Source organism: Saccostrea echinata, unplaced genomic scaffold (assembly GCF_033153115.1).
Source record: "Saccostrea echinata isolate AGI-Se365-2 ecotype Australia unplaced genomic scaffold, CSIRO_AGI_Sech_v1 ptg000025l, whole genome shotgun sequence".
Lineage (NCBI taxonomy): Eukaryota > Metazoa > Mollusca > Bivalvia > Ostreida > Ostreidae > Saccostrea > Saccostrea echinata.
The window spans coordinates 1,214,826-1,242,166 of NW_026889774.1; the positions used below are offsets into that span (position 1 = coordinate 1,214,826).

Consider the following 27,341-nt stretch of genomic DNA (forward strand, 5'->3'; position numbering starts at 1 on the left):
TTCTCTAGAAGAAGTATTTTATATGATTATTTTTCCCTAAATATCCCTATGCAATCATTGCATTACCCATTGTGGCCTATACCACCGGGGATCATGATTTCATAAATTCAAATCTACACTATATAATAAAACTTAAACATCTTTCATAACTTCTGGCCAATTTGTTCTTGAAAAGATTTTTGAAAGATGTCATTATATTTTTACTAATTTTTAATTATCTGCCCTTGAAAGAGGGTTTGGCCCTTCATTTCAACAAACTTGAATCCCCTTTAGCCAGTTGTCAGATGAGCCAAGTTAAAAGACAGCGATAATGATAAACGGACAAACTTCAGAAAAGATAACTTGAGTCATTAGTTCAGGTATGGGAATGAAAAAAATTGAGCCTAACTTGTAAAATATTTTTCGTGGCATTATTCTTTGCAATAATTCATACATTAACTAAACACAAACCAAAGATTTTTTAACAAAAATTTAATCAAATGTTTATTTATCTTTTGGTTCAAGTGATTTTCAAACATTTATATCATATAAACAAGTGTTTATAATCATTTATAATTAGTTCAACCATGTTTTCATTTAACCTGCTAAAACATCCAAGGCAGTCAAATAAAATATTTGGATGTAAAGATGAAACAAAATAAAGAAAATATGTAGTTTTGTAAACCTCAATTACATTAAGAATATAACCTTAATTACATTAAGGATATCACATTCTCAATTTTAAACTATATCAGATCAAAAACTGTAAATTAAAGGGTATAAAGTTTTCTTTGTTTGAACACATCTATTTTTCATTTAAAATTTACTTAAAGATATGCCTTTTTAAACAAATGAAATAATTAAAAAGAAAAAAGGAATCCGTAAAAAAAACTATGAGATACTTAATTTTTAATTTTAACAGCTGTACAACAAATAAAAAATATTATGCTTTGCATATTCATATGTAAGACAAAAACACAAAACAGGTTGAAGAAACAATCTGTTTTTTAAGCTTTGTAGTGATAAATGTAATTACTTGACAGTTAATTGCATTGATTATTTAACAAAATAAAGACAAAAACAAATGAATGAATAATAACTAGAAAACTAGAAAAAAAAAATATTCAAACATTTGAATTAAGCTTCATTGGTTTTAAAATTGTTACATCTTTTAAAGTATGTTTAAAAGCAAATGTGCTTAAATAAATGCTACATAAACATAAAACACCAGCAGTGCTACATCTATAGACAATGAAGGCACATAATTTAGGATACACTGTCCAAAAATAAGAACAAGTATCGCCTTTTATATGTCTGATTAAAAATGATTCATGGAATCCTCTAATCGTTTTATTAAACAACAAAAATCAAGAAAAATACAACAAAATTGGTGCTATATCATAGCAGAACCATACAGATTCGACTATCTTCAACCATATTTAAAAAACATGAAACAAAAAAAAAACAACTAAATCTAAGAATACGTTATGTCTAAATCCACTTATAAATCAGAATAAGCGACAGACTAGACATTACTAAATCTACCAACACAAACCTACATTTGTAAATAGTAACTAAAGTAGACGTAAAGTCTAACACTGGGTCATTATTGACAACTTCTTTGTTTGGATTTTCTTTGCATGATTCTGATGCGTTTCAAGAAAATAATCCTTTGGAGGAATATCGCCGAAGATAAAATGTGCTTAAAATATATATTTATATATTCACATGCAACTCCAGAAAATCATGCCAGGAAAAGGACAGATTTTTGTGTTTTCTTTGAGTTTTTTCCCTTTTCTCTTCAAAATTTTTTTTTCCAAAAATAAAATTTAAAGTCAACTGGACATTTTCACTTTGTCAATGAATGGTGTTGAGGCATTTTCCTCCTCTGCTTTTTGAACGGAGTCAATTATCTCCATAAATGTACCGCTTTTTGAATGTGATAACGAGGCGTGGTATCTCTCTCTATCTTCTGGCTGACTGGGCCCCCAACTTTCTAGAGGGGTTGTCAACTTGTTCCACCTCTGCAAAAGAGAATACGGTGGTTGCTTCATTAAGTTAGGTCTCCAACACTTTAATATTTTCTGAGACACATCAACAATTACACAATTTTCGTCCCCAACATAAGCTTGTTGTACGAGAAGCATTTAATGAATTAATTAGTACATGTAGTTACTTCTTTTCAACACTTGAAATTTGCTGAAGCACATCAATAATAAAATGATTTTTTTTCAAAAGCTAAATGTAAGAGAGACCTCTGATGATTTTATTGGTAGTTACTCCCTTCCATATAAAATTTTAATGAAATATGTGAATAACCAGTGCAAAATTTCAGCATGTGCTTTTTTTTTCGATATTAACTCTATTTCATGGAATAGTAATTGAAACAACGATTTTCACCTCACAAAGTGTTCCTTCTGAACATATAAAAGACGTGATAGCAATAATTGGAATCGGAAGCATTGATGCCACACCAAGACACCATCCAAAAACTATGGCCCACTCGGGATATGCTCTCCCATCGTATGTAACAGGTCCTAGAGTGATGACGCTGAATAACCAAATGCCCTGTTCAATTATAATTTTTTTTTTAAAATAAGGGTAAGAGTCTTACGTGAATATCACAAAAAAGATCTAAAAATAGATGATATAAGAAATGTTCAATAAAAATCAATATAAACAAAATAAAATTACCAAGATTATAGTTGGTGTAATATATCGCCACATTATATGCCAAATGGCATGAGGTTTGTACCCAAGCATTAATTCAATGTCTTTGTAAAATCGCTCTGTGCCTGAAATATACCATTCATCATCAATTGAAAAGTAACGTGATAAATTGTAAACTATGAGGGTATGCATGCATTCACATGTATCTCAGTTCTGTATCAATACAACAACAGTCTAAGATTCTCAAAAATGTCAACTTTATGAGGCAATATAAATGTAAATATATTCCAACAGCTCGTACCAATATTATTAAAACTGAAGCAGAAAACATTCTCAGATCCGTCTTTATTCCATTTGGATAAGAAAAGCAATTCAGAAGACATCTAAATATTTACCATATATCCATGCAATAGCCAGACATTCTGTTAGGGAGATAAGCATTAACGAGAAGCTAGCACAGTACCAATCCATTATCTGCAGAACGTAAATTCCACCCTGAAAATAGAAATTTTGCGTAACATTTCAGAGAAATCTAGCTTCTGTCAACACACTTAAAAGGAAACGATATGAATTCGTTCGATTTCTTTTTTTATGTACATTTTTTATCAATATTAAAGCTGAAGAAAAAAAGGTGAAAATTTAATAACTCTTAACAATCAGCTTTAAGATTATTTCATATTAACACATATATATCTCACCTGTGTAATGCAAGGAAGACCCAACAGAAATTCAAAGAGACAGGCTAAGAAACAAATCAGTGTTCTCTTCTTTCGCAATAAATGTGGGTATTCGTCCAAAAATGCTGATATGCAAGTTTCAACCATACCAAACTAAATAAAATAATTTTTGAAATACTATAACATCGGATCTTTTATAAATTAACCCTTTTTTCCTTTTAACACTATAGCATGTAAATATGAAGGCAACAAAATATATCAGATATCTATAATTGCTTCAGTCATATCTTTGGAAAACCAAATTTAAAAACACAGTGATTTCAAATTTAGATATTTACACATCATTGTATTCTATTTGCCATTTCTTTAATTTAGATAAGATAAAGCAATTACAAATACTGAAAAATATATAGTAGTTATAAAATCACCACTCATAACCTGAGTATGATACTAATAAACAAGCAGTCTGATTTGGATGCATTTCTGTTTTTATGGGGTAAAGGGAATTTAGTTTTGTGACCACATTAATTTACAAAATTTGTAAGTATTGAGAAGTTATTTGGGGTAGAAAGATGTCCATATTCTTGGGTAAATATAAAAGCATATTCATTTAATTTTACGAAGAAGTAACCTAAAAATTAAATTGTACACATTAAAAAAACTAAAACAAATCCATGGGGTGAAGATATGTCATTGAAATGTTAATTGATCATGCTTAGGAATATAAATTTACATTCCTCCCTAAGGATGAAATTAATTCACTTTATGCAACATCACCACATCATTATTTTAAAAAGGGGACTGTGATTAAATATTTCTCATATGAATATTTTCACCCCGTATATCGATATCCTAGTTCCTCAAATATTTCAATTTAACATCTATGTTTCGATCACAAAATGGACATATAAAAACCTATTTGACTTTCAGCCTGGCGATGCCTGTTCGAGGCCCCCTTTGCTTCTGTTGCCGACCATACCTGTCTCAATGAAGGAAATCAAAATCATGTAACACACAACACTATCTCAAACCGATTTTTCTTTGAAAATTTTGAGAAAAAAAATATCCAGTTAGTCCAAAAATCGACTAGATTTGGATCCAACTTTGAGTCCAGACAATCCAGATGAAGCAGAAATATATGCATTCGCTAAATCTGCATGATAAATATATTTTGTCTGATTTATAGAATGCATAAAGATATATCTGATTGAATTATTGAACATAAATTAGAACTTTGAAGTATGTGTGCTTTATTTTCCAATCTTTGAAACCGGAAGGTTTAAACATGTACGAATTCATGGAATTATATATTTGAAGCATCAAAATTGAACAATATCACGCTTTGTAATATATGAAGTAAAACTACATACAGTGTCCTTTTTTTAAAAAATCGTTTTATGTTTGGCTCACGATTAAGCAGTTTCTTCACTGCATAGATATATATTTTTTAAATTGTTCAAAGACACGTTTTTGGGAATGAAACCTATGCACTAACTATTTAAGGGAGAATTTTTATTGCAAACTTCAGTATACTCACGATCAAATTCTAAGGAATTCTTTGTCAACTGTTTTGCAAATAATTAGATTTCAGTGTATATCTACTAAATGTACCTAATCTTAAAATGTTCATGACGTGTACATAACAAATTTGATATGGATCCTTTGTATTTTTAAACGGGGAAAAGAGCAGTGCTAGGTAACGACATCTACAGATTCTTAAATGGATACTACATGATTACGAAAGCTGAACAGGGGCCAGGCCCTTATTTCGGCAATTTGGTAATTGAGCAAAAAGGTTTCACAATAAAACGTTATTTTACTTTTGTTGATGTACATGACTTTAATATTATCTCGAGCTCTCTCTCTCTCTCTCTCTCTCTCTTTCTCTCTTGTACAATTACACACCTACTGGCAAAAAACTAAAGCAAAATTCATTTACAACTTTACTCAAAAGGTTCATTCATTCAATATTCAATCATTTATATACAAATACTCATGCGTTGATTGACGAGCATATAAAGAATTGGATAAAAAACACCCTGTCAAAACCAGAAAGCGTGATATAGAAAGCATTTTTAAAAGCATGAAATACTTTTCTGAAATGCTTTCAATTATCAAAGCCAGGATTTCAACAAAGTGTTTGTTACAGACATGAAAATAATTAATTTCACAATGTACCCTTGTTTTCTCTAACACTCTGTTTCATGTATTTGCTTACCTGGATGAATTAAAAGGTCGACCTTACCCCCAAAGAAAAGCGCTTCACATTCACCTTCTAACAGAATATAGTTTGTTTCATGTATACAAAAACTGTTAATTTTGAAAATGAACTTTTCAGCATGGATAACATAGTTGCTCCTTTCAATCTTTTAAAAATTAATCTAAAATATATATATTTTCAATTCAAAATATCTTAAAATTTCCATATTTAAAAGTATGGGTTATTTTTCAATTTCAGAAATATACATTATTTTCTTATATACCCTCCCAACACAGAATATAATTTTTTTGAAGAACTGACAACACTTTAAAGCACTTTATATGAAAGATAGTTTGTGTTAGATGACCTTTTAGGCACTTTATATGAAAGATAGTTTGTGTTAGATGACCTTTTACAAAATGAGAATGCTAACATTTTCAATGTCATTTTAACTTATGAGTGAATGGAGTTTAACGTAACTGAAAACAGCATTCAATGCAACAAACCATACAAGACTGGCTAACCAATTATAAAAGCTGGTTTCATGACTATGCAACAAACAGGATTTTTTTTCTGACCCTTTCCTTCACTTAAAATTCAAGTCATACAATGTACATGTACTTAAACTTATAGCACACTGTCCTTGCATCTCTGAATTCACACTATGAATACATCTATATGCCTATTGTAATTTTGAAACATAAATCTCATTATTACTATTTTGATAAGAATTTTCTGTGTTGGGATAGTAAACAATACCTTCAAACAAAATCTGAAGTCATTTTAAGATTACATTCTCTGCAACTTTGTTTTCCATATATCAGAAAGAGTAAAACGTCTTTTTAGCTTGGGTAAAACTAACTCAAACTTTATCATTTATAAAGAAAAAATTACAAATATTCCATTATATATATAGTTGATACAGTAAAACACTCTAAAATCTACACATGTTAATTCAGAATATTTTTCACCTCTGAAAAGTTTGATATTCATAATTCTCATTCTGTAATATAAAACTGCTTACATACTTGTGAATGGTGTTGCTTTCTGTCTAATGTTAATTTAAGGTAACAGGAAAATATTCAATTCAGTCTACTTGAGAGTGTCAAACCACATTTATTCCATTTTTCTTGGCTCTTTCTCGAAAAACAAGTAAAGGGATTTAGCAACAAAATTTTTACATCAAAAATAGTCTTCACCAATTTTAATTTCTTTATCTAAATCTGTGTGAAAGGTTGTACAGATATGTGCATAGAATATTTTGATTGGTGAACCACAATCAGTGATTGCTTTCAATAAATATTCAGAAACTTGTGTACATGTTCCATATGTAACCATCATATAACCATCTGTTCTACATCATTTCTTCAATATACCTGCCTTACCTATTGATTCACCTGCACATCTTCTTGGATAAATTTATAATATATACAAAACATTCAAATGTACGTGCACTTTTAAATGTTTCAACATAATATGCTAATTGCCTTGAAGTTTACAAATGGTTACATGTACTATCTGATTTAGTTATCTTATTTATCTAATAGGGTTTTTTCTTTATTTTTCTTTTGTTTTTGTTTTGAAAAAAAGAGCCTTCACCATGAAATTTGGAAAAATGAATAAGTTCATCTTTTAAATATCAATTTTTTTATCATTATAAGCATTTTCAAATGTAATAAATAACTCAGAAAAGGTTACTTGACCTCTCAAATAGACTAGGGAACAGAAAATGTAACGTAAATGATAAGGAGATGAGGTTTTAGCTACCTGGCTGTCCAAACCAATGGTGAATAACATCAGAAAAAATAGAACTGCCCACATAGGTGAAATGGGGAGGTTGGCAACAGCTTCTGGATATGCCACAAATGTTAATCCAGGTCCTATGGATAAAATATTTTACAAATTTAGTTTAACATTAATGCCTTGAACAAAAAAGTTCATTTTTGAATTTTGATATTGACTAGTATTTAGCTATTTGAAACCATTAATTTTATTTCTTTCCAGAATATTTTCAACTACCAAATATACTTTTCTCGTGAAATAAGTAAGAAAGAAAATTTTATCCTTCTTATCCTTAATTCTCTGAAAATTTTGCAACTTCACTGGATTTAATTCAGCATTGTTTTTTTTTCTATAATAATAAGTTATGTTTCTACATTCATGCCTATCTTTTCGGTTTCTAATGACTATTAAATTACAAATTGTTTGCAAAAATAGCTTGAAAATCAAAGATTTAATATAATTCGAATTTGGAAATTTGATCATTAATTTAACAGATCTCTCATGAAATTTTCTATCAGTGTGAGTTGCTGGTGTGTTGATTAATTTAATGTTTATACCTTGACTGACAACATTTTCAACTGTTGTATTGGCGGACTCTGCCATGAATCCCAAAATGGAAAAAATCACAAAACCCGCAAAAATGCTGGTGCTGCAGTTAATTATGGGCACCAACATTGCATCCCTTAAAATAAAAATAATAACATATATGATTATAAACATGGGTGATGATATTCTAACACCAAAAATACGTCTGTTTAGCGTTGGCCATGGTCTACTGACCGACTTTACTAACCTTGATATTGAAAAAAACTAATATGAAACTTCATCCGCAGCTTTTAAATTCATACATAATTAACTGTGTTTCATGTTGAAAAATAAACCTTATATTAAGAAAACGGTAAACAAGACTACAATATTATATTTTTCTTCATATTAAGCTTACAGAAACGGGATTATCTTCATATTTTATTGATCATCATACCTGTAAATATTATTGCTGAACCTGTTATAACTGGCCATAGTAATAATTCCTCCCCATGCCATGCCCACTGAGTAGAATATCTGTAGCGCAGCATCTCCCCACACCTACCACACATCAAAATCAAACATATATTATTTAATCATTTCGAAGAATAATTCTGTATTTTGTAAAACTGGGGGTGGGTTCGGGGTGATGTCGGGGAGGGGGGGGGGGGTGAAGAGTTTCATTGAAAATCTTAGGACGAAAAATGTCTACGAACTTCCTGAATCCAATATACTCCAACCCCTCCCTTTTAACTTGTGAACGTTATTTATTAATACACACGGGACCATTGAAACCTCAAAAGAAGAGCTTAAGAATTGCCTTCACAAAATTTCTCTAAAAGATAATCATTTCTGAGGAATTTCGATGATGACTTTCTGAAGTTACACATGGCTTCACATGGTGCTTAAATGTATTTTGTTTGGCAAAGATGCAGAATTCAACTTTGCCAGTAATAATTCTTTCGGTTGAAGCTGTGTTTCACTTCCAGCAAGAGTGAAAAGATAACATAAAGCCTATCTCACATCTGTAATTTGCCAACTTGAAAGTACAGAAGTAACACCAAGTTAATAATTACAAAATAGATGGTACACTTTTTTTCTTTCTCTGGATGCTAAATCACAAAAACCTTTCCCCGTTTGTGTATGAAAGTAGAGTTAGCTTACTTTAAGCGAAAGTTCTGAATGTCTGCATCTCTCAATTTTTGGTCGTTCACACTTTGTATTAGATTGAACAAGCGGAGGCTTACGGGCCTCAGTGCTCATCCGACTGCCCATTCACTATTCACTGTGACAAATTTATATGTGGATGTCGTTAACTGAACCCCTTATTATGGTCGATAAATTACAGTCTTACAGTCGTCCACAACTTCAACAATGTTAATTTACAATATAGTAAGGCCTGACTTCAACTTTACAAGTTCTAGCCTTTTTGTCTTATGAATATCTTATTATTTCTGTATAAATCTGCGCCCTCAGTCCATGTCCAAACATGAAGCTACTACATGAAAAGGAACCTGGGGTGGGGGTGCCCCCCAGTAATTTTGCCCATATATAGAATACTATAGAAAACATAACTATATGCTTGTGCCCCCTCAATGAAAACGTCTGATAACCTTTTTTTTTTTTTTTTTGGTTATAAGTGCCTCCCCAACTGAAAATGTATGTCTGTGCCCCCCAAACTAAATTGCTTCTTACGGACCTGATGCTGACTTAATTATTATGACCCTGCTGGTTTTCTCCTCCATGATTTTGGTCAACCCTTAAAAAAATGAAGGGGGTCCGAGAAAGGGGGATCCTAAAAAGCATCATGTTCAAGCTTGTCCTACTTAGCCAACTATGTTTTGGATTTAATTTTCAAAAAAGAAATATCAGTCATATAACTGCAGAAAATTACGTCTGTCTTTAGAATGTTTTAAAAGATTTCTTCTACATATTCATAATACCTAATACCATGTAAATCATAACTGTATTGTGACCCTACCCAAGCCGAAGGGGCCATGATGTGAACAAATCTGATTTTAACCTAAACTACTGTTCCTTTCTTTTTAAAGATTTTCCATTTATTAAAAAGATATTATCTGCTACGACCCCAGTCTTGCTTATAGCAAACTTCAATACATCTATACTACCTGATGATTCTTGTATAAAAATTTGACTGCGGTATTTGTGTTCTTCTTGAGAAGATTTTTATTTTTTTTATTTTTTTTTTATTTATTGTAATTTTTGTATACATATATTTAACTTTGACCCCCTATTTCTCATATTGGACCCACAAGCCATGATATGGAAAAAATTTTAACAATACAATACTATGTATTGAGAAGTTTCCAAAATAAGTTCTGTCTTTTCTGGCCAAGCGGTTCTTTAGAAGATTTTTAAGGGATCTCACACTAAATTCTGTATAGTTTATATTTCTTTTTTTTTTATATCCCCTCCATATGAAAATATTTTTATCCCCTTTATGCAATGATGCTCTATGACAAGTTTGGTCGAAATTGGCCCCTGGGTACTTGAGAAAAAGATGAAAATGTGAAACTTTACACACACAAACACACACACGATGAACATAATAAATCCTCTTACTCAAGTTTGCAAATATTTACATTTGATTATCTATTTAGAGAGCAAAAAAACATTGCTATTTCGAAATATCGATCGAGAATATTCTGGGTTCGTGTTCAAATTAGGTTTTTGTCACGGGAAGTAAATACGACTCCTCTATCGTATATTGTGTTCTATTTTCAAACTTATCTTTTAAATTCAATATCTGTGTCATGTATCTAACAAAAGAAATTTTCCGCTATTTTGAAATTATATACATACTGTTAACCGCTGCCAAAACAAACCACTTATTTTTTAAATTTATTCAAAAATTTAATATAATACAATCAAAATTTATCAGTCGATTGCCAACCATTTGCTCAGATCTTCCTCAAGACGCATGCTGTGAAAAACTCGCGAAATATCCATAACATTTGTTGACGCTCGTTTAAAGTACAATGTTATTTTATTACGAAACCTTGAACATGTTAAAAGAGCTTTTTTGTACTTGGAACTATTTTCTCCAATTAGTCTGTGTGGGTTTTTTTTATTTACCTGGTAGTCAGCCAGCCTCTCCCACTTCGGTAAAATGTAGAATTTAATGCCGTTCACTGCACCCGGCAGGGTTACTCCTCTGATCAATAATACTAGCAAGACTAGATATGGAAAAGGGGCTGCAAAATGCATCACCTGAAATAAAATAAAAATCTTTAATGCAATACATGTGTATATATCTAATTACGGGATTAGCAGTACTCTACAGAAAAGCTTAGCTTCAAACGTCCCAAATTCAAGAGTAGTATTAAGCAGAAAAAAAAATATGTTTTATCAAACGTTTATTTATGTGTTTATATGGTGCTGATGACGAGATTCCGAATTGTCTTCTCCATATAGATTTTAAAACAATAGAACAGTCAATATAAATCTATTCAAAATATTGATTAATAATACTAGGATAAGTAAGAACATTTTATTCTCTTATTTCATCATACATATACGATGTTCATATACCGTTTAACATTTGTTGCATTAAAAGTTATGGTTAATATATATAATTCTGATGATTCATATATAAGAGGAATTGTTGAAGAGTCAAATATACTTGTATATCATGTTCAACACCTGTTCAAATGAGTCACCAAAATTAATATCGTATCTGAATGAAAATTTCAATCAATTTTTGATCTTTGCTAACAAGGATATAAGGATGCGTTCTAGGTCAAATGACTGTTAAATGAAGACAAAAATAATTTGTTTTAGTTGAATGTGCTGCTAAGTTTTTATTATGTAAACCACAAAACAATTGACACTTTATGTTGCTCAATATTTTTTTTTAAGCAAATCTTCAAAATTTGAGCACTTGACATTATCTAACGAGAGGTCACTTTTATTGTTTGGGTGAAGACTTGCTTAATACTTCTAGCTATTTATGGTCGTCCTATTTATGCATGTACTTTAATCTTATTGAACGTATGTGTGATCACAACTGTGATTCTACTGAGGCCCAAGTTCAACGTACCTTTCCTAAAACTTTGACACCTTTAAATAGGCACAAAAACACGGTGACCCACGCCAGAGTCAAGCAAATCAACAGCTGCCATCGTATGGTACCCGGATTGTTTATTCCTTCAGTAATTTCTAGAACGTGCCGTCTGCAAGAAATAAAAAATAAATAATAAATTTTAAAAAATAACAGTCTTTATATCTTCTAGAAAAGCAATATTGACCATGATGTAATAAATTCATAATCAAAGTCGACATATATACAAAATACATCAATTTAATAAAAGTGAGGAGAGATTTAATAAAAACAGTATTTACATAATTAATTGATCAACACACAGTAGTTCCGACAAAAAAAATATTTTTGAATTTATGAATACTCACGTCCAAAACTCCTCGCTTGCTGACATCTTTTTGCCGACAAGAGCCGTTGCGGCCACAGTCCCATTGAAGAAAGTACTATTTGTGTTAGATGTATCATTGTATGTAGAATTTCCCAGGGAGAAGGCTGAAACATTACCCCGAGTAGGATTGTGAATATTTCCTATTCCTACAACGCAATTTTCCGTATTCCAATCATTATCACACGTACTCCAAGGCAGAACTGCCCGGAAAGACATGTACAGAAAATACAACGTCCAGGCTACTATCACGTTATAGTAAATACACACGATTGCAGACACCATAACCATTCCTACTCCAACACCTGAAACATAAATACTTTTCATTTTTAAGCAAGAATTTTATGTTTTTGTAGTTTTTTAAAACCTATTTAAGTGTTGTTTGATATATTTTTTTTCTGATACATGTGAAAAGTAGATAAATTGAAGTTTTGAACATAAAATGTTAGAAATTCTTGCAAATTTTACAAGGTTAGCATGGTAAGATTTGCCTAACAAGGGCAATGGCGTATTTTGCTGTCTCTTTGAAAGATTTTCTTATTATCCATTAAAAAAATTCCCACAATGCATATTTCTATTGCTAGGAAATATGCCAGAAAGATCACTTACTTCATGAACTTTGTGACTTTAAGGATAAGGGTCAGTAAACTTTTCCCAGGGCCTTATCAATGGGCATTGCACCTTAAAGATTGCCCTAGGCAAGTATCAATGTACAGGTAGCCTATTGTTATAGTCCACATAACCTCACATTCACAAGGTAAATGTATTGTTTTTCAAAACATGTCAGTTGCCAGTGCTTATCAGTTTAATTTGCACCAATTGCCCTTGTCTAAAGTTCTATTGCACGCACTGCAAATGAGAGAAAAAAGTGGGAATTTTCCATGCTTATTTCGCTGACTGTTGCAAATTCTACACGTTGCATGCATGAATCGATTTTTATTTCATCACAAAATAAGGAGAAATTTCCTGCACCTTTCTTTGTTGTTATACACCGACAAGTATACGTGTAGTTTCCGGCTTATAAAATACAACGAATTATCAGTTTTCTTCCGGAAAAACGTAGAGAAGCGGAACCTTTTTAACAAATGAAAATTCAAGTATGGTAGTGCTCGAGTGTTGTAAATAATGTTATGTGTAAACGGACACGTAAATTACAACATGCAAGTATAGTGAATGAAAAAGTTAAACCATGTGGCGCACAGACAAATTTCTTGCCAGTGATGGGCAAACGGGTAACCAAGCCACGGACAGGTAAACCGGCCGTTATTGCCTATAAACTCCTGCTCAACATTGATCTATCTTACCTTTGAACAGTGGGCACATTCTCCATACTGAAATTGGACTCAGACTAGAGAACTGTCCATAAGACGCCTCCAGAAAGAAAAGAGGTACCCCGCAAAGGACTAGAAACATCACATAGGGAATGAAGAAAGCACCTGAAAATCAATTACCTTTATTAATTTTAAGAAAATACAGTAAATATCATTTCTTCTAAATTTAAAGAAATCTATAAATTCCACATTTTGACCTGTCATATCTCTGTAATTCTAACGTTTTAAAAACTTGCAATTGCATAAAACGGAATCATGAATACCCTGAAAAAAAATGTTGCGACATTTAATAAAACCGGCGAAATATTCATTTGCCGCAATTACATTTTAACACAAGTTATGTCCTCGATGGATCCATTAATGTAGTCTCGGAAAATAAAATATCGATCTGATCAATAGAGACTGATAGAATTCTTTTGTTGACTATCGCTACGTGCTCTGCAACACCATTCTCTGATATTTTAATTTTAACTTTTTATGGCAAAATAACATAACATTCCAAATATTTTTTAAGTAAGGAGCTTCTTTCAAATATTAAATATCTTTAACGCTAATCTCGCGGTCTCCGTTACGGAAGACTAATACAATACGGGACATTTCACCAGTCAAAAATAGGTCAAAGTTTTAAGGTTCTTCTTTCACCACTGTGATCTAGATAACCAAGTCACTGTCCGTTTTTTCCATCCTTATAATTCTTAAACATAGGCTAAGCTTGATCCTGTTTTTACTAAATCGTCAGGACATTTTCACTGTGTCATCCAATTTAAGTACATTAGTACTCCTGCATGGAGCGCTATTATAAATATTTGTTTACAAAGTCAGGAAAATATACATGTACATGTAGCTGTCGAGGCCTTTTTTTTTTAAATATTTAAATTTTTTTTGTTTTTGTTTTATGTACTCCGACCCCCATTTCTCAAGGTGGGTAGGTGGTAGGTAAGTAGTGTTTTTCTTTTCTTTAGAACGCATTGATAATCGTCATTTAAACGACTTTTAAAAATATTGATGTTTCATTATAATATATACACTAGACAGCAAGACAGATTTTAAATTATTGCTGTAAAAACATTCAATCTAAAAAAAAGCGTCTTTGGGAAATGATAAACCTTAACTTTAAAAAAAAATCTGTGTTTCAGTGGAAACAAAAATAAATAAATTTAATTTAATTTAATTTAAAGTGCTGAAAAAAAAAAATGATCGGAGAGCTGTGATTTTGACGGGTCGCTCAGGCTCAGAGCATATCAAACAAATCATTTTATTTTTAATTTTGGACCCAACATATTAATTTGAAAAGTTATCAGTAAGGGTATTTACAACTGTTAGTGTAAATATTTTCATGTCAACATATCCTTCGCATTTTTACGGTATATAAGTGATTAAGTGGAAAAAAACTTCCTCCACTGCTTTGTTGTGTGTTTACGTAAACTATGTACATATACTTGTTTTGTCAATTTACTGAGTATACAAGGATCACAAGAAAGTCTATATGGATAACACGACTGTAAGCAAGACTTAGTTCTTAAATTTCATCTCGCGATTCTTTACATCTAACGGAAACCTTTCACTGTCATTAAATGACGACGTCTCAATATTCCAACACAAACTAATCACAAGTAATTTCTCTCTCTCTCTCTCTTTGGTTTTACTATATATACATTAATCCATGCGCTATTAAATAAATCTTTTACTGTTATAGCATATTTTTTCCCCTTCTCATTTAGATTCCAAAGCAATCCTTCATAACAATAGCACTGTCACTTTATTCATTCTGTCTGTACTAAAAAATAAAACCATTGCATTTCCTTCCCTATTGCATTTACTGCATTTACTTTAACCAAACCTCAAACATTAATACTATATAAATATCAGCATAATGAATTCAGGCTTTTCAACAGGCATGTGAGGTATGATGCACATTGTAATTTAGAAATATTTCCCAAAGTCTACACAAAGAACACACATCTTGGATTCTGAAGATTACATTTACATCCATAACGGAATGTGTAATTATAGACAATGTTTATTTTCCTTGATTTTCCACACCTCGGGCACAACATTTCAGATCTATTTTTATTCTTTCATACAGCATATTTGTCGCTGATCTTTTGACTTACATCCAAATGCTTATGCAAATGAAGGCACTTTAAGCAGCTACATCCTTTTCATTTACAAAAATTATATATATTATTTTTTTAATTAACAATTTTTTTTTCGAGAGTTACCTAAAAACTTTTGCACCCCTCCCTTATTTTTTTATAAAAAGAAATTCACATTTACTTAATTTTTTTTTTAAAGGTGCGTAAATGTGCATTCTTTGTCATCTTAAAGTAATAAAATTCATTATATGAGGTACCAATTATCAACGCAAAATCACTTACCACCACCGCTTTTGTAACAAAGGTAAGGAAATCTCCAAATATTTCCCAATCCCACGGCATACCCAATGCATGTCATAATAAAGTCCAGTCGCCCTTTCCAGCCATCCCTCTCTTGGATTTTTTTCTTCTGCTGGACAATAGAATCGTCAGAAGAGCAGCTTTTAGAAGACTCTGCATCCTCCTTCTTCATCTTTGCAATATCTAGCGTAAATTCCAAATCCTGCGTAGAATAAACAAAGATCAATAAGATAATTAGGAGTTTTCCAAGTGTCATTCTTCTTACAGATGTATACATTTGTCCAATGGCATGCCGTAGTGTGTTTTCTTCTCTTTATTTTGAATATTCATTAAAGTCAACATGTCTGCTCTATCCACCCTTTTGGTTTAATGTTTTCTCCACATATATATTATTATTGTCTTTCATGATTAAATTTGCAGAATTTGTTGACTTTTTATTTATTTATTTATTGTTATCTACATTATTATGGTGCTTACAAACTTTAAATTTAATTTACCATTACTTTGAAAAGAAATATTATAAAATATCAAAAACAGAAAATATTTCCTAAATGAGCTGGATATAGCCTAGTTGAGCATGTGTTTACATGCTGTATTCTTGACAAGCCTATTGCATTTATTTATGTAAATTCAATGAAGACCTTTTAAGGATTCGTATTAGCAAAGTTATTTTATACTTAGGGTGGGATCAAACGATCGATGTCTGATCCAAAAAAATTCAAGGGGGGGGGGGGAGGGGGAGGGGTTAAAAGCCCCAACAGTTTTCCGACATTTGATGATTACATTTTTAAAAAAGCACATTGTACACAAATATGTTAAACAGTATATATTCCATTTACAGAGCTCTAGTTCCCAAGCATTATTTTAACAAAAAATATATCTATATTTATCATTTTATTCTATAGACGTGTAGTTTTTGTTATTTTAAACGAAATGATTTCAATACACATAGTTAACTTATTTTTTTAAAATTAAACAATGGCTAAATTTCATAGTTACAGATACTTTTTAAACTTCCATAACATGACAACCTTCTGCTTTTTCAAACCTCCAAAACAGGCGAGCAGACGTTTTTAATTTCATCGTTCGAATTGACTATGAATTTAACCGGATATGATACTGCGAAACTAAGTCATGAAACCCGTACGATTACGCATCTACATTCCGTTCGTATATAGATATTTACATTACATGGGTAATTAAATAAGAGATCATATATTTAAAATTCGCGCTTCTTTAATAAAATAAAAATGATTTTATTAGTAATCGAATTTTGTCCTTTTTCCATAAATAATCTATGCGATAATGGTTCTGTATGAATATTTCCGAGAAAAAATATGAGAATTATTATTGTTCTAAGCTTTCAAATAGATTTAGATTTTTTTTCAGATTTATTACCCCTTTCTGAGCATGCAGCATGCACGGTTATATAAAATCAAACAATTCACAATACATGTATTGTAATATTTTGCAGTATATATCATTTTATTTAAAATAATAATATACATCTTCATCTGTTCATATAATTGAATAAAACAGTTATAAGAATATATATCTTTAAAACTATTCTTTACCCTCACACGAACATCGATCATAAACCACGCGGTTTTTTTATTCACAATGCAAAATCCATGATAACACATTTAGACAAAAAACATAGAATGTCCTACCTTAAAATTGGTAGTTTTTAATTTATATCCAAAACTCTTTTTTAAATAAAAATTGAAATATTTTTATTAACAAAATGGACAATTGAGCTCGGGGATCGTCTCTTGCATCTAACAAAAAAGTCGGTCACTGCTTGAATATATGTTCGAGGTTACAAGAAAATTTTCCTCTACGTCACTTCACCCTACAGGGTTGTGCTAAAATCAGAGGAGTTTGGTATATAGTAAAGTTCAAAAACATTTCCTCTTAGTCAAAGGTTTTTACTGATACATTTTCAAATTTGTTAAACCTTAAATAGAAGTAAGTTGACCACAAAAAAATGAAACAGTAATTGATGAACATGTCGTAAAATACTATGTATTTACCGGCATATACTTGATTTATATCTATAAATTTGTTTGTTTGTTTTTATTGTAATGCATTTTTAAACTACAGAAAGCAATGGTTTATATCTGCCGTATACATATTTTTACCGCTAAATTATTCATCTAGTCTTTCTGGAAGTGGCAACATAAATTAACGAGAACTGCATTAAAAAAAAATTCTGGGAATAGCCGTACAACATCATGGGGTCATTCACGTGACCTTGCAATAAACAATTAATCAACAGCGTATATTATCCGCATTAAATTCATGGTAGTTTATTCCTATTTTTAGGCCGTTTAAACACCTATTAAAATGCGTATGATACTACTCGGCGTACCCTCCATTTAAAGCGCTATAACTACAACAAATAAAAAAGCCAAACAAATTAACAAACAAACAAACAAAAAAGAACAAGAAAAAAATATGCATGGCCGTGCCGGAGAGTAAGTTGTTAAAAAATTCAATTAAGACAGGTATGGTCCGGGCTTTAAAAAATTGTCAATTTTATTTATCTATTTATTTATTTATCTATTTTTTATTTACTTGCAATTGCATGAATAACTACTTTATAACTAACTCGATCGTAAACTAACTAAAAAGACATGTCTTTTCATGTTTATTATTATGTATAATGATGAACTTAATAAATAGAATGCATATAACAAATACAAAAGAAAAGCATACAGCTGTGTACGTAATATATATTTTTACCCCCCCCCCCACAAAAAAAAATGTATCTCCATGTAAAATATTCTCTTAATTTTAATTAAAAATCTTATATGAGTAACTTCAATTTGTAATACCTTTCAAAAATTGTTTGATTCCTTTAAAAAAGTCTAACATTTCCTTTTTTTCTGAGCGGCCTGAAAAAAAAAATCGATGTTGGACTGCAAGGCGAGATATTGGACCTGTCGATGAGATATTGGACCGCTATGACGTTATTACGTCACAATATAGACGGGATTAAGGTTAAATCTAATTAAGTAATTACAAACAAGGAAGCCATCGCAATGTCCCCGAACACAGTCAAAAAATGTATATTATTACCCACGAGATCTAGTGTACTAAACTTACAACAATTACTATAATAGTAAGTCTAGCGAAATTATGCAGTGTTAAAGAAAGCGCGTATTTGCTGGCTCTCTCGAATGCTATAGCAACTACATGTTTTAATGGAATTCTGGCGCGGATCCAGGATTTTGTTTTAAAGAGGTGCTGTTAGATTGCGAGGGATATGGACACCGCCGAGGACCCATCGGGTTTAAGACAATGCCCGGAAGGGGCCTTGGGGTGACTTGGCAATTAGGTAAAGATACGTGTATTTATTTTAACACAAAAATGACTAATTCGACTTTTATTTCATCCATATATGGAAATGAAAACTACATCTGAAATTATTTGGGTTATAGAGGGGGCGTTCATCGAGAGTGCCCCTACCTGACTCCGCGCCTGGAATACGCATGCTCGAATTCACGGCAGCATTTTGAAAAATAATCGTATTACATCGATGTGTCATCTGAAAATTAATTCATATCATCTGCAGTTTCGTGTTTTGTCTGTCGTCTAACCTTTACAAAAAAGTACCAACTTATCTTAGGTCCTATTATACCAAGACAGCAGAGATCAGTTATATTTCTAAAATTGATAACACAGTCATGTGAATACCTTACTCGGGCTTTTCTTCGGGCAAGCTCGGAATTGGTACAGTGTACGCTAGCGTCCATGACAACCTTATTTTCTTAGAAACATTGAAATATATAAATGTTTTGGCGCCTCTAATCTATATAGAGGCTGGAGGTAAACTTCATTGAATGCAACGTACGATGTAACCTAAATATATACTAAGAAGAGAAAATCAACTCTGTCTATAGCAAAATTAATACTTTAATTAATGGGAAGCGACTCCATTTTGTACAACATTTTAACCTCCGTCGGGTGATGTAAAGTTTTTCTGAGCTTTTCGAAAAGGCCCGAGAAGTTGTGATTGCTACTTTATCATTCTGAATCGAGACCCCCCCCCCTAGCTCCCTCCCCCAGTGCAGCGCAATCTTCCTATTAATAGTTATCTGCTCAGAAAAATAATCATCTGCTTCTGTTTTCAATAATGGCTACAGCGCTAGCTTTTTTAAAAATATAAGCTTGTTTGTATATTACATTATGAAAAAATTCAAGCTTTGGTGGCAATTTTGATTTCTTTTGGGTAATAGTTGTTTGTTTGCTAAATACGTCCCTTTAAGAATACGTGTATGTTAGGACGCCACCATAAGCCGACGGAGAGATGAATTCAAATTTAAACCAGTAAACCAGTTTGACACTATGGCCTTGAGCATGCATTGAAGAATTTTTTCAATGAAAAACATTTTGACATTTTCATACAGATGTGCAAGGAAGAAGACCAAAGAGCAGCTAGGGTCATGGAAACATGCACAGCAGTACGTGGTCATCATTAAACCGCTGTTGGCTGGGAAAATTACTGCAATAAATCCCTCTAACATTCCTAGCCCCAGGATTGTGAAACGATTTGGCCTTCAGTCGAAACATGTATAGCGTCCTGAAATGGTGGAAAGGCCAAAATAATGCATCACCAGAGTGCTTATTTTGAGTTCAAGTTCAGATTCCAGTTACTAGTATTAATGGTATTTTACAGAAGATTGGACTCTGTGTGTGTCTTTTACGATCCCGGGGCCTGGACCCTATCAGAGAAAGCACCATTCCCTCCACAACATGTTTTTTACTTCCCTATGAAATATATACGTATATATGCATTGTATGACAATTTGATTCGAACTCTGAATGTTATGGTTTAAGACCCCCCCCCCCCCCAACTTAACCATCTCTCCCACTCCCAATCTGAAAAGCTGTTAGGGACCTAGCTGCAATTAATCCATTTTTTTTTCTCTTAGAGTGTTTTTCCCCTCTAAATCCATGAGTTAAGTTCAATTCACTCTTGCTTTCATGACTTATACAACATATCTGTTTTCTTAAGAAATATGATCCGCCAAGATATATTTCAAGACAAAGTTGAATGTAAATGTTGAATATAAGACAAAGTAAAGTTGAATGATCTTTGGGTTACTTGTAAAAAAAAGTAGAAATTTAAGCTAAATCAAACAAATTTTAAATTCTACAGATCAAATATAAACAATTTTTTAGTGCTTTTCAATGTCATTTATTTAGGGACATCCCTTGATTGATTGTGTAAATATTCTAAAAACAGAATTTTAATGAATTATAAGTGAACATACACTTCGGCTATCTTGTGGTTAATGAAGAACTATGTTTATTGAAAATGAACTCCACTTAATAAAGAACTGCATTTCTAGTTTCGTGTTGGGTTCTAATCTAATAACTGAAGCCGGTGACTATACTGATGAAAATTGGTTGTATTATAATTCCTTACTTTTGAGCGAAATAATTTACATTGTATATTAGAATATATAATGATCGTTTCGACATGAAATACCAGGCCCCTAGAACGCGGGGTAGGGGACCCCTCCTTTTTTCTGAGCTCGAGTATAGTATTTTTGCTATAGTAAATTTTCTTTTAGATGCTGGTTGCCCCCGCCCCCCCCTCCTCCTTCCACTTTTTTTTGTTGTAAAGTCGAACACTCTCAAATTCTAGAATTTCGAAAGTTCATATTTAATTTTGGGAATACCACAGCAGTTAAAGTGCTTCAAATATCTTAATTTTTCTTTATTTTTCTACTTTTATATACATGCGTATTTTTTGTTCATGCTTATATGTTAGAAATAATCCTGGGGCCTCAGAAAATAAATTCGTCAGCAAAAAGTGCACAGTACATGTATATAAGCATTTTGTAAATTAAGTTTCATTTGTCCGGCTATAAAATGGAGAATGATCTAAACTAAGTTTGATTTAGGCTTCAACCTCATGTTTTCTTCGAGGCACGATAAAAAGACAGTCAAAAAATTAGAGAATCTCCATGGACTTGAGGCCTTTCCAATCAAATTTAATCATTTTTCCATGCACATGTCTACCGTACCATTTTACAAAATTAACAAATTTAATACCCTTTCATCAGACAAATCATGTACTTTTATATATATAACTATAAAATAGGTATAATATGGAAGTACATGTACTTTATTTATATATGTTACTATAAAATAGGCATAATATGGAATAACCATCTTAATTTATGAAATGTTTCAGAAAGGAGATAAACTGATACTGAAAATAAAATTGGATTGTACGTCAGAAACATTTATGTTTTTTAAAGCCATTTTCATTGCATTTTTTTTAACCAGTTACCAGTTATACTTATTATACTACGCTTGTATGACTTTGCATAGACCTACATGCATAATTTCAAAGCGATATTTATAGTTTCAGAACTTAAAAACTTAACTTAAAGAACTTCTTTAAAAAAAAAAAAAGGAAAAATAAGACTTCTTTATCGACTCTCCAAAGTTCGTCAACCAAACCAGCATTATCTTCATATGGTATGCGAAATCATAAACTGTCCCTTTACCTTGATCTATCAATGCGTCTGAAAACATTGTCCCCATTTTTTTTTTTTTCTAATATTGTCAACATTAAAAGTACAGAAAGGTGGAAAATCCTCATTGTACACTTTACTCATACATAACAACGTTCTGGAATGGAATGTTATTTGTCCCACAGTATTGTATGACGCTGAAATATATGTAAGTGTGTTAGCATAAATACTTTAATCATTTAAAAAATATATTAGTATTCTTATTACATTGTATTTCCCAGTTCCTGAATTATCAGTGCGATTTAATCTCTCTCTCTCTCTCTCTCTCTCTCTCTCTCTCTCTCTCTCTCTCCATACATGTACATGTACGTGTATTATGTATAGTGTTGTTGAATATTATATCCAAGAAAGGTAACTCTAGGAACTGTAAAAAAAAAATAGATCTGTAAACCTGCTTAATTTTCAGGTACTTGTAATTAAAGAATGAAATCTTTATCACGTTTAAAATGTCAAATAAAAGTGATTTACAGTAAATCTTGTAAACTAAATCGTGGAAAGTTACATAAATAAAATGTATTACCTCCTCTTAGTTCATCCAGTAACCAGAATCAAATGTAACCGAGTTTCATTAATGCGGACAATCTAAAAATTGTCTTGGTCTCTTTTTTATTGACCTTTAGATGTGATATAACACGTCTTGTCCCTACACTGAATTAAACCCTTCTGTTCAACAATCAAAAGGTAAATTTAATTTTTTAGCTCACCTGTGCCAAATGCAATTTCGTCTCCAGAAACACTAAGCCAATCTAATCAAAATTTCGTACAATTTTGTTTAAAAGATGGGCCTTGTGAAAATAGAATAAGGTCGTTTAAATACCCCACCCCCTCAAGAAACACAGAGTCTGTTAAAATAAGTTTTATATACATGTACGTGCCCTGATACAGTATTACCTATTCATTTAATCATTTCTTCCTTTTTTTTTAAATCATGACCAATGCAGGAGCTAGGATGGGGCCACATGTATAATAGGAAGTCAAAATTTATTAAAGGTATAAGTTGAAAATATCTTAAGGCATACACCATATTCTTCTCAAGAACAGATGAACCATACTGAGTTAGTCAAATTAATACACAACCTCCCTATGAAGCTATGTAAAGATTATCGTTTTTCCAGATTTTGACAGAGGAACGTTTTATTGGGGGGGGGGGGGGTCAAACTTTACAAATATTCATAAAAACAATTATATAGGGCAAAAAATATGCACCTTAAAAACTTCCCAAGGGCAACCAGATAGCAATTACACGCCCGCCCGGTCGTATAGGGAGCAATTTCAGTTGTTGTTGGGGGGGGGGCATTTTCAGTTGAAGGGAGATTGCCAAAAAATTCTTGACAAGCCAAAAAGGGATCATCAGACGTAAATATAGAGGGGTAAATCCTGAAAGTAGCTTTGTTTCTATAGTAAATATACCAGATATTGTTAAATTGACATATAACATATCTGCATATAACAGATTTCCTGCAAAGGAAGTCCAAACATCGCCCCAAGGGTAATTTTCTTGCACTTAGCAATGCTGCTGCAAATAAGCACAGAAATATACATGAAAAAATGAAATTCTGAAGAAAAGAAAGTTAACAGATTTTTGCCATTCCCCATATTCGCTAGATCTCAGCCATTGTGAGATCTTTTTATTCCAAAAATGCATGAAAACAATCAAAGGAAGATTGTACAATATTAGATATGTCATGGGAAGTGATATTCATCAGTGTCTTTGGGGCATCCCTAAAGATGGGTATGCTGAGGTTTTCTGGCCATGGGTACAAAGACTTAAGACATATGTAAAGGACAACAGGGAATGCTTTGAGGGATTGAAAATGTTTAGCATATGTATTACGTACTTTTCTTACTTTTAGATGACCTGTTGCATTATTTATTGAACGACCCTCGTATCTACATTCAAACCTCAGGAGGTAAAATGTGACTCAGGTGAGCGTTGTGGTTCAACGACCATTTTTTTTTTTAATTTTGTAAGTTTCTATTTTATAGATTAATTTTACTAAAACTCTTCTTCTTGTATACATGTACTATTTATTTATGTTTTTGTCCTTTGTAAATGAGGTGTATGGTAATAATTTCTTCATTGAAATATCCACGCCATTTGAGAAGAACGGACTTCCACTGGTGATTGTGACTTTTCCTTAAGGTAACAGCAATATATTGTGATACAGGTTTCAACTAAATAAATACAATTTATTGCAAAAAGGGGCCCACTGCTAGACTGATTGTAACTCTATGCACCGACGTCTCAGTTTGACTGCTTATATACTTCATTCCTGGGGAAAAATACAATATTAAGTACGTAATTCATCTAATTTTGAATAAAATCTTACAAATATACAGAAATAATGAACACTTTTAGGAGAGGAAATAAATCAAGCAATTATGATTACCTGAAAGGTGGACGGAGGACATATCAACATATAATTTTTCTTCTGTTTCGTCTACATGTTTGTTCGTTCACAAGACTTCTCAGTTAAAAAATTGGCAAAGGTTTATAATGGACGATCGGTCAAACTTTTAAGCGGTTACTTTTAAGGTTACAGGTGTGAATATTGGGATTATTTCATACATGCAAAAAGCCTAAATTATGAACTTTAATCTAACATGAATGATTATATACTATTCCAAGAGAGGGGGAGAGAGAGATACGATGCATTCTAGAAATGCTCTTTACACAAGAAGAAAGTAACACGACGTGATAAATTCTCTTTAATTTCCATTATGATATATCGGCTTCCTTCGCAACTTCGACCGAAAACACATTAAAAATACAGGAAGATCTCGCTCAAGTCTCGAAGATTTTCATCCGAACTCCCTTTACATTCAGCTATATTTATCACTGATAAAGAATACAATTATATGTACAGAAGTACATCATAATTATATACGAACCCGACATCGTTTCTACTTTTTTATACAGCACTACATATAATTTGAGTGCTGTGCAGCCACTTTAATAGAAAGCTCGTCCAGCTTTAATAGAAAGCTGAATTTAAAGGCATCTTTTTGGGAAAAAAACGTTAAATAATGTAATGAACGTTTCGAGGAAATTCAATGACTGATATTATTAGTACAGAGGGCATTCCGCCATGTATGTTTACCAACAATTCATGCAGATGCTGGAACATTGTCAAGGTTGCGATTTCTTTACAACATAAACAATAATCTGCGATTTGGAGCAACATCCTTTGGAATTTTAAGAATTTTTTGCATAAAGCAAAAACTAAAGCGCATTTGCTTAAATTCTGATAATGTTCTTTTTTACGCTATCTGATCAGATCTAGAATGATGCGCGTGCTCAAGTATTTTTGGAATCTGTAACAAACGACGCACGTGCTATTGTTTTGACCCACTTTCTTCCTACACAGTGCCTTATTAAGAGAATTGTTAAGAATCATGAGACGATTTTTTTTTTATTTTGAAAAAGAAATTAAGCATGCAGTTTAATGCCAAGTATATGAAGCGGTATATTAATTTAGAATTCTCTCTTCAAAAAAAAAAAAAAAAAAAAAAAAAAAAAAAAAAAAGGCATCGAATTTTGAGGCAAAGTCACAATGTATTCAAACCAAGTTGCAATTAAAAACATTTTATGAATATGTTCTTTGATATTTTTGAAGGAACAATACAAATTATCTTTAAAGTTCGACTTCATAGTTAATTAACAATCCAATAATTTAATGCATTCGTCATTGTAAGTAAATTAAGTTAAAAGGGACTGAAAAATCGACGGAAAGCGCGTGTATAAACCTAAAGCAAGAATGGTCTACTTTATTCACATTTGTTTTTTATTAAATCTTTAATAAATTAATCTTTATTTATATATATATATTTCCTTCAGTTAATTTTGCTACACGCTACACAAAAGAACATTGTATGGTACATAAAATGTTCTTGTGTATATAATGTTCTTACCTTCATAGTACAATAGTACTTGCAGCAACAACGTAGATAGGTCAAATGATTCGAAATAATCCTGGGATATGTTATATAGAGGTAGCATATAATTCCTTGAAACCACTTTCAACCGGTTTGCTCGGGAGCAAGTATAGTTAGTAGACTTGTCTAGTGCTCTTTTACACGGTTTTTACATGTACTCTTAAGTAATGGTTGATCTGAGCCTAGTTCAAGTATATAGAGCACAATTGGTAACATAATTACGCACTTATTACAACAAAACATGTAGAGAAGAGAAAAAATAATATTCATATGTTGTAGATGGGCATCTAATTGTATTAAATGTCATTTTGGACATGGAATTGCGTCGTATGCTTACTTCATACCTTTATTTCATCAGAACACCTTTATATGGTTATCCAGGGGAGATCATTCCGATAAAATAAGCAGGGGTATTGCGCTTGTAAACAGAAACTTTATTCAAAAGTAAGAAGAATTAACAAGAGGCCCATGGGCCTCCATCATCAACTTGGATATGCTGTTTTTCATCAGTTTTTTTTTTTTTTTTTTTTTTTTTAAAGAATCCTTTCTTTTGTCCTTTGAAAGATTTTGACCGAATACTGTACATTCATGTACATTATCTTCATGGGATTATGACTTAACCGAAATTGAAACCACACAACATAGGATGCATCGGGATAATGCTTCTATATCGACATAACTAAAATGGCCTTACTGCTTTGGAAAAGAATATTTCTTTTATTTTTTTCTGTAAACATGCATAATGGAAAATTTGACCCCCCCCCCCCAATTTTAGCCCCATACTAAGCCAAGGTACTTTAATTTGATTTGAAAAAGTTTAGTATGTACATACAATTTGCAAATAAT

The 27,341-nt window shown here is 31.8% G+C and overlaps 1 protein-coding gene across 2 annotated transcripts; it reads right to left on the minus strand.

The window, feature by feature from the left end:
* Positions 1-456: 456 nt before the first annotated feature.
* Positions 457-26,605, minus strand: LOC133191855 (sodium- and chloride-dependent GABA transporter 1-like). 2 transcript variants are annotated; one of them, XM_061327587.1, is made up of 14 exons: positions 26,472-26,605; positions 15,988-16,207; positions 13,583-13,714; positions 12,262-12,583; positions 11,894-12,026; positions 10,930-11,064; positions 8,291-8,394; positions 7,866-7,990; positions 7,294-7,406; positions 3,348-3,479; positions 3,045-3,144; positions 2,674-2,774; positions 2,380-2,547; positions 457-2,003 (listed from the first exon to the last, which is right to left on the minus strand). In XM_061327587.1, exons 1-14 carry the CDS (start codon positions 26,475-26,477, stop codon positions 1,815-1,817), a joined length of 1,980 nt encoding a protein of 659 aa, XP_061183571.1. In that variant the 5' UTR covers positions 26,478-26,605; the 3' UTR covers positions 457-1,814. The 2 variants fall into 2 exon arrangements, with proteins under 2 accessions (XP_061183571.1, XP_061183572.1); XM_061327588.1 differs by lacking the exon at positions 26,472-26,605 and adding an exon at positions 17,676-17,759.
* Between the last annotated feature and the right edge of the window lie 736 nt (positions 26,606-27,341).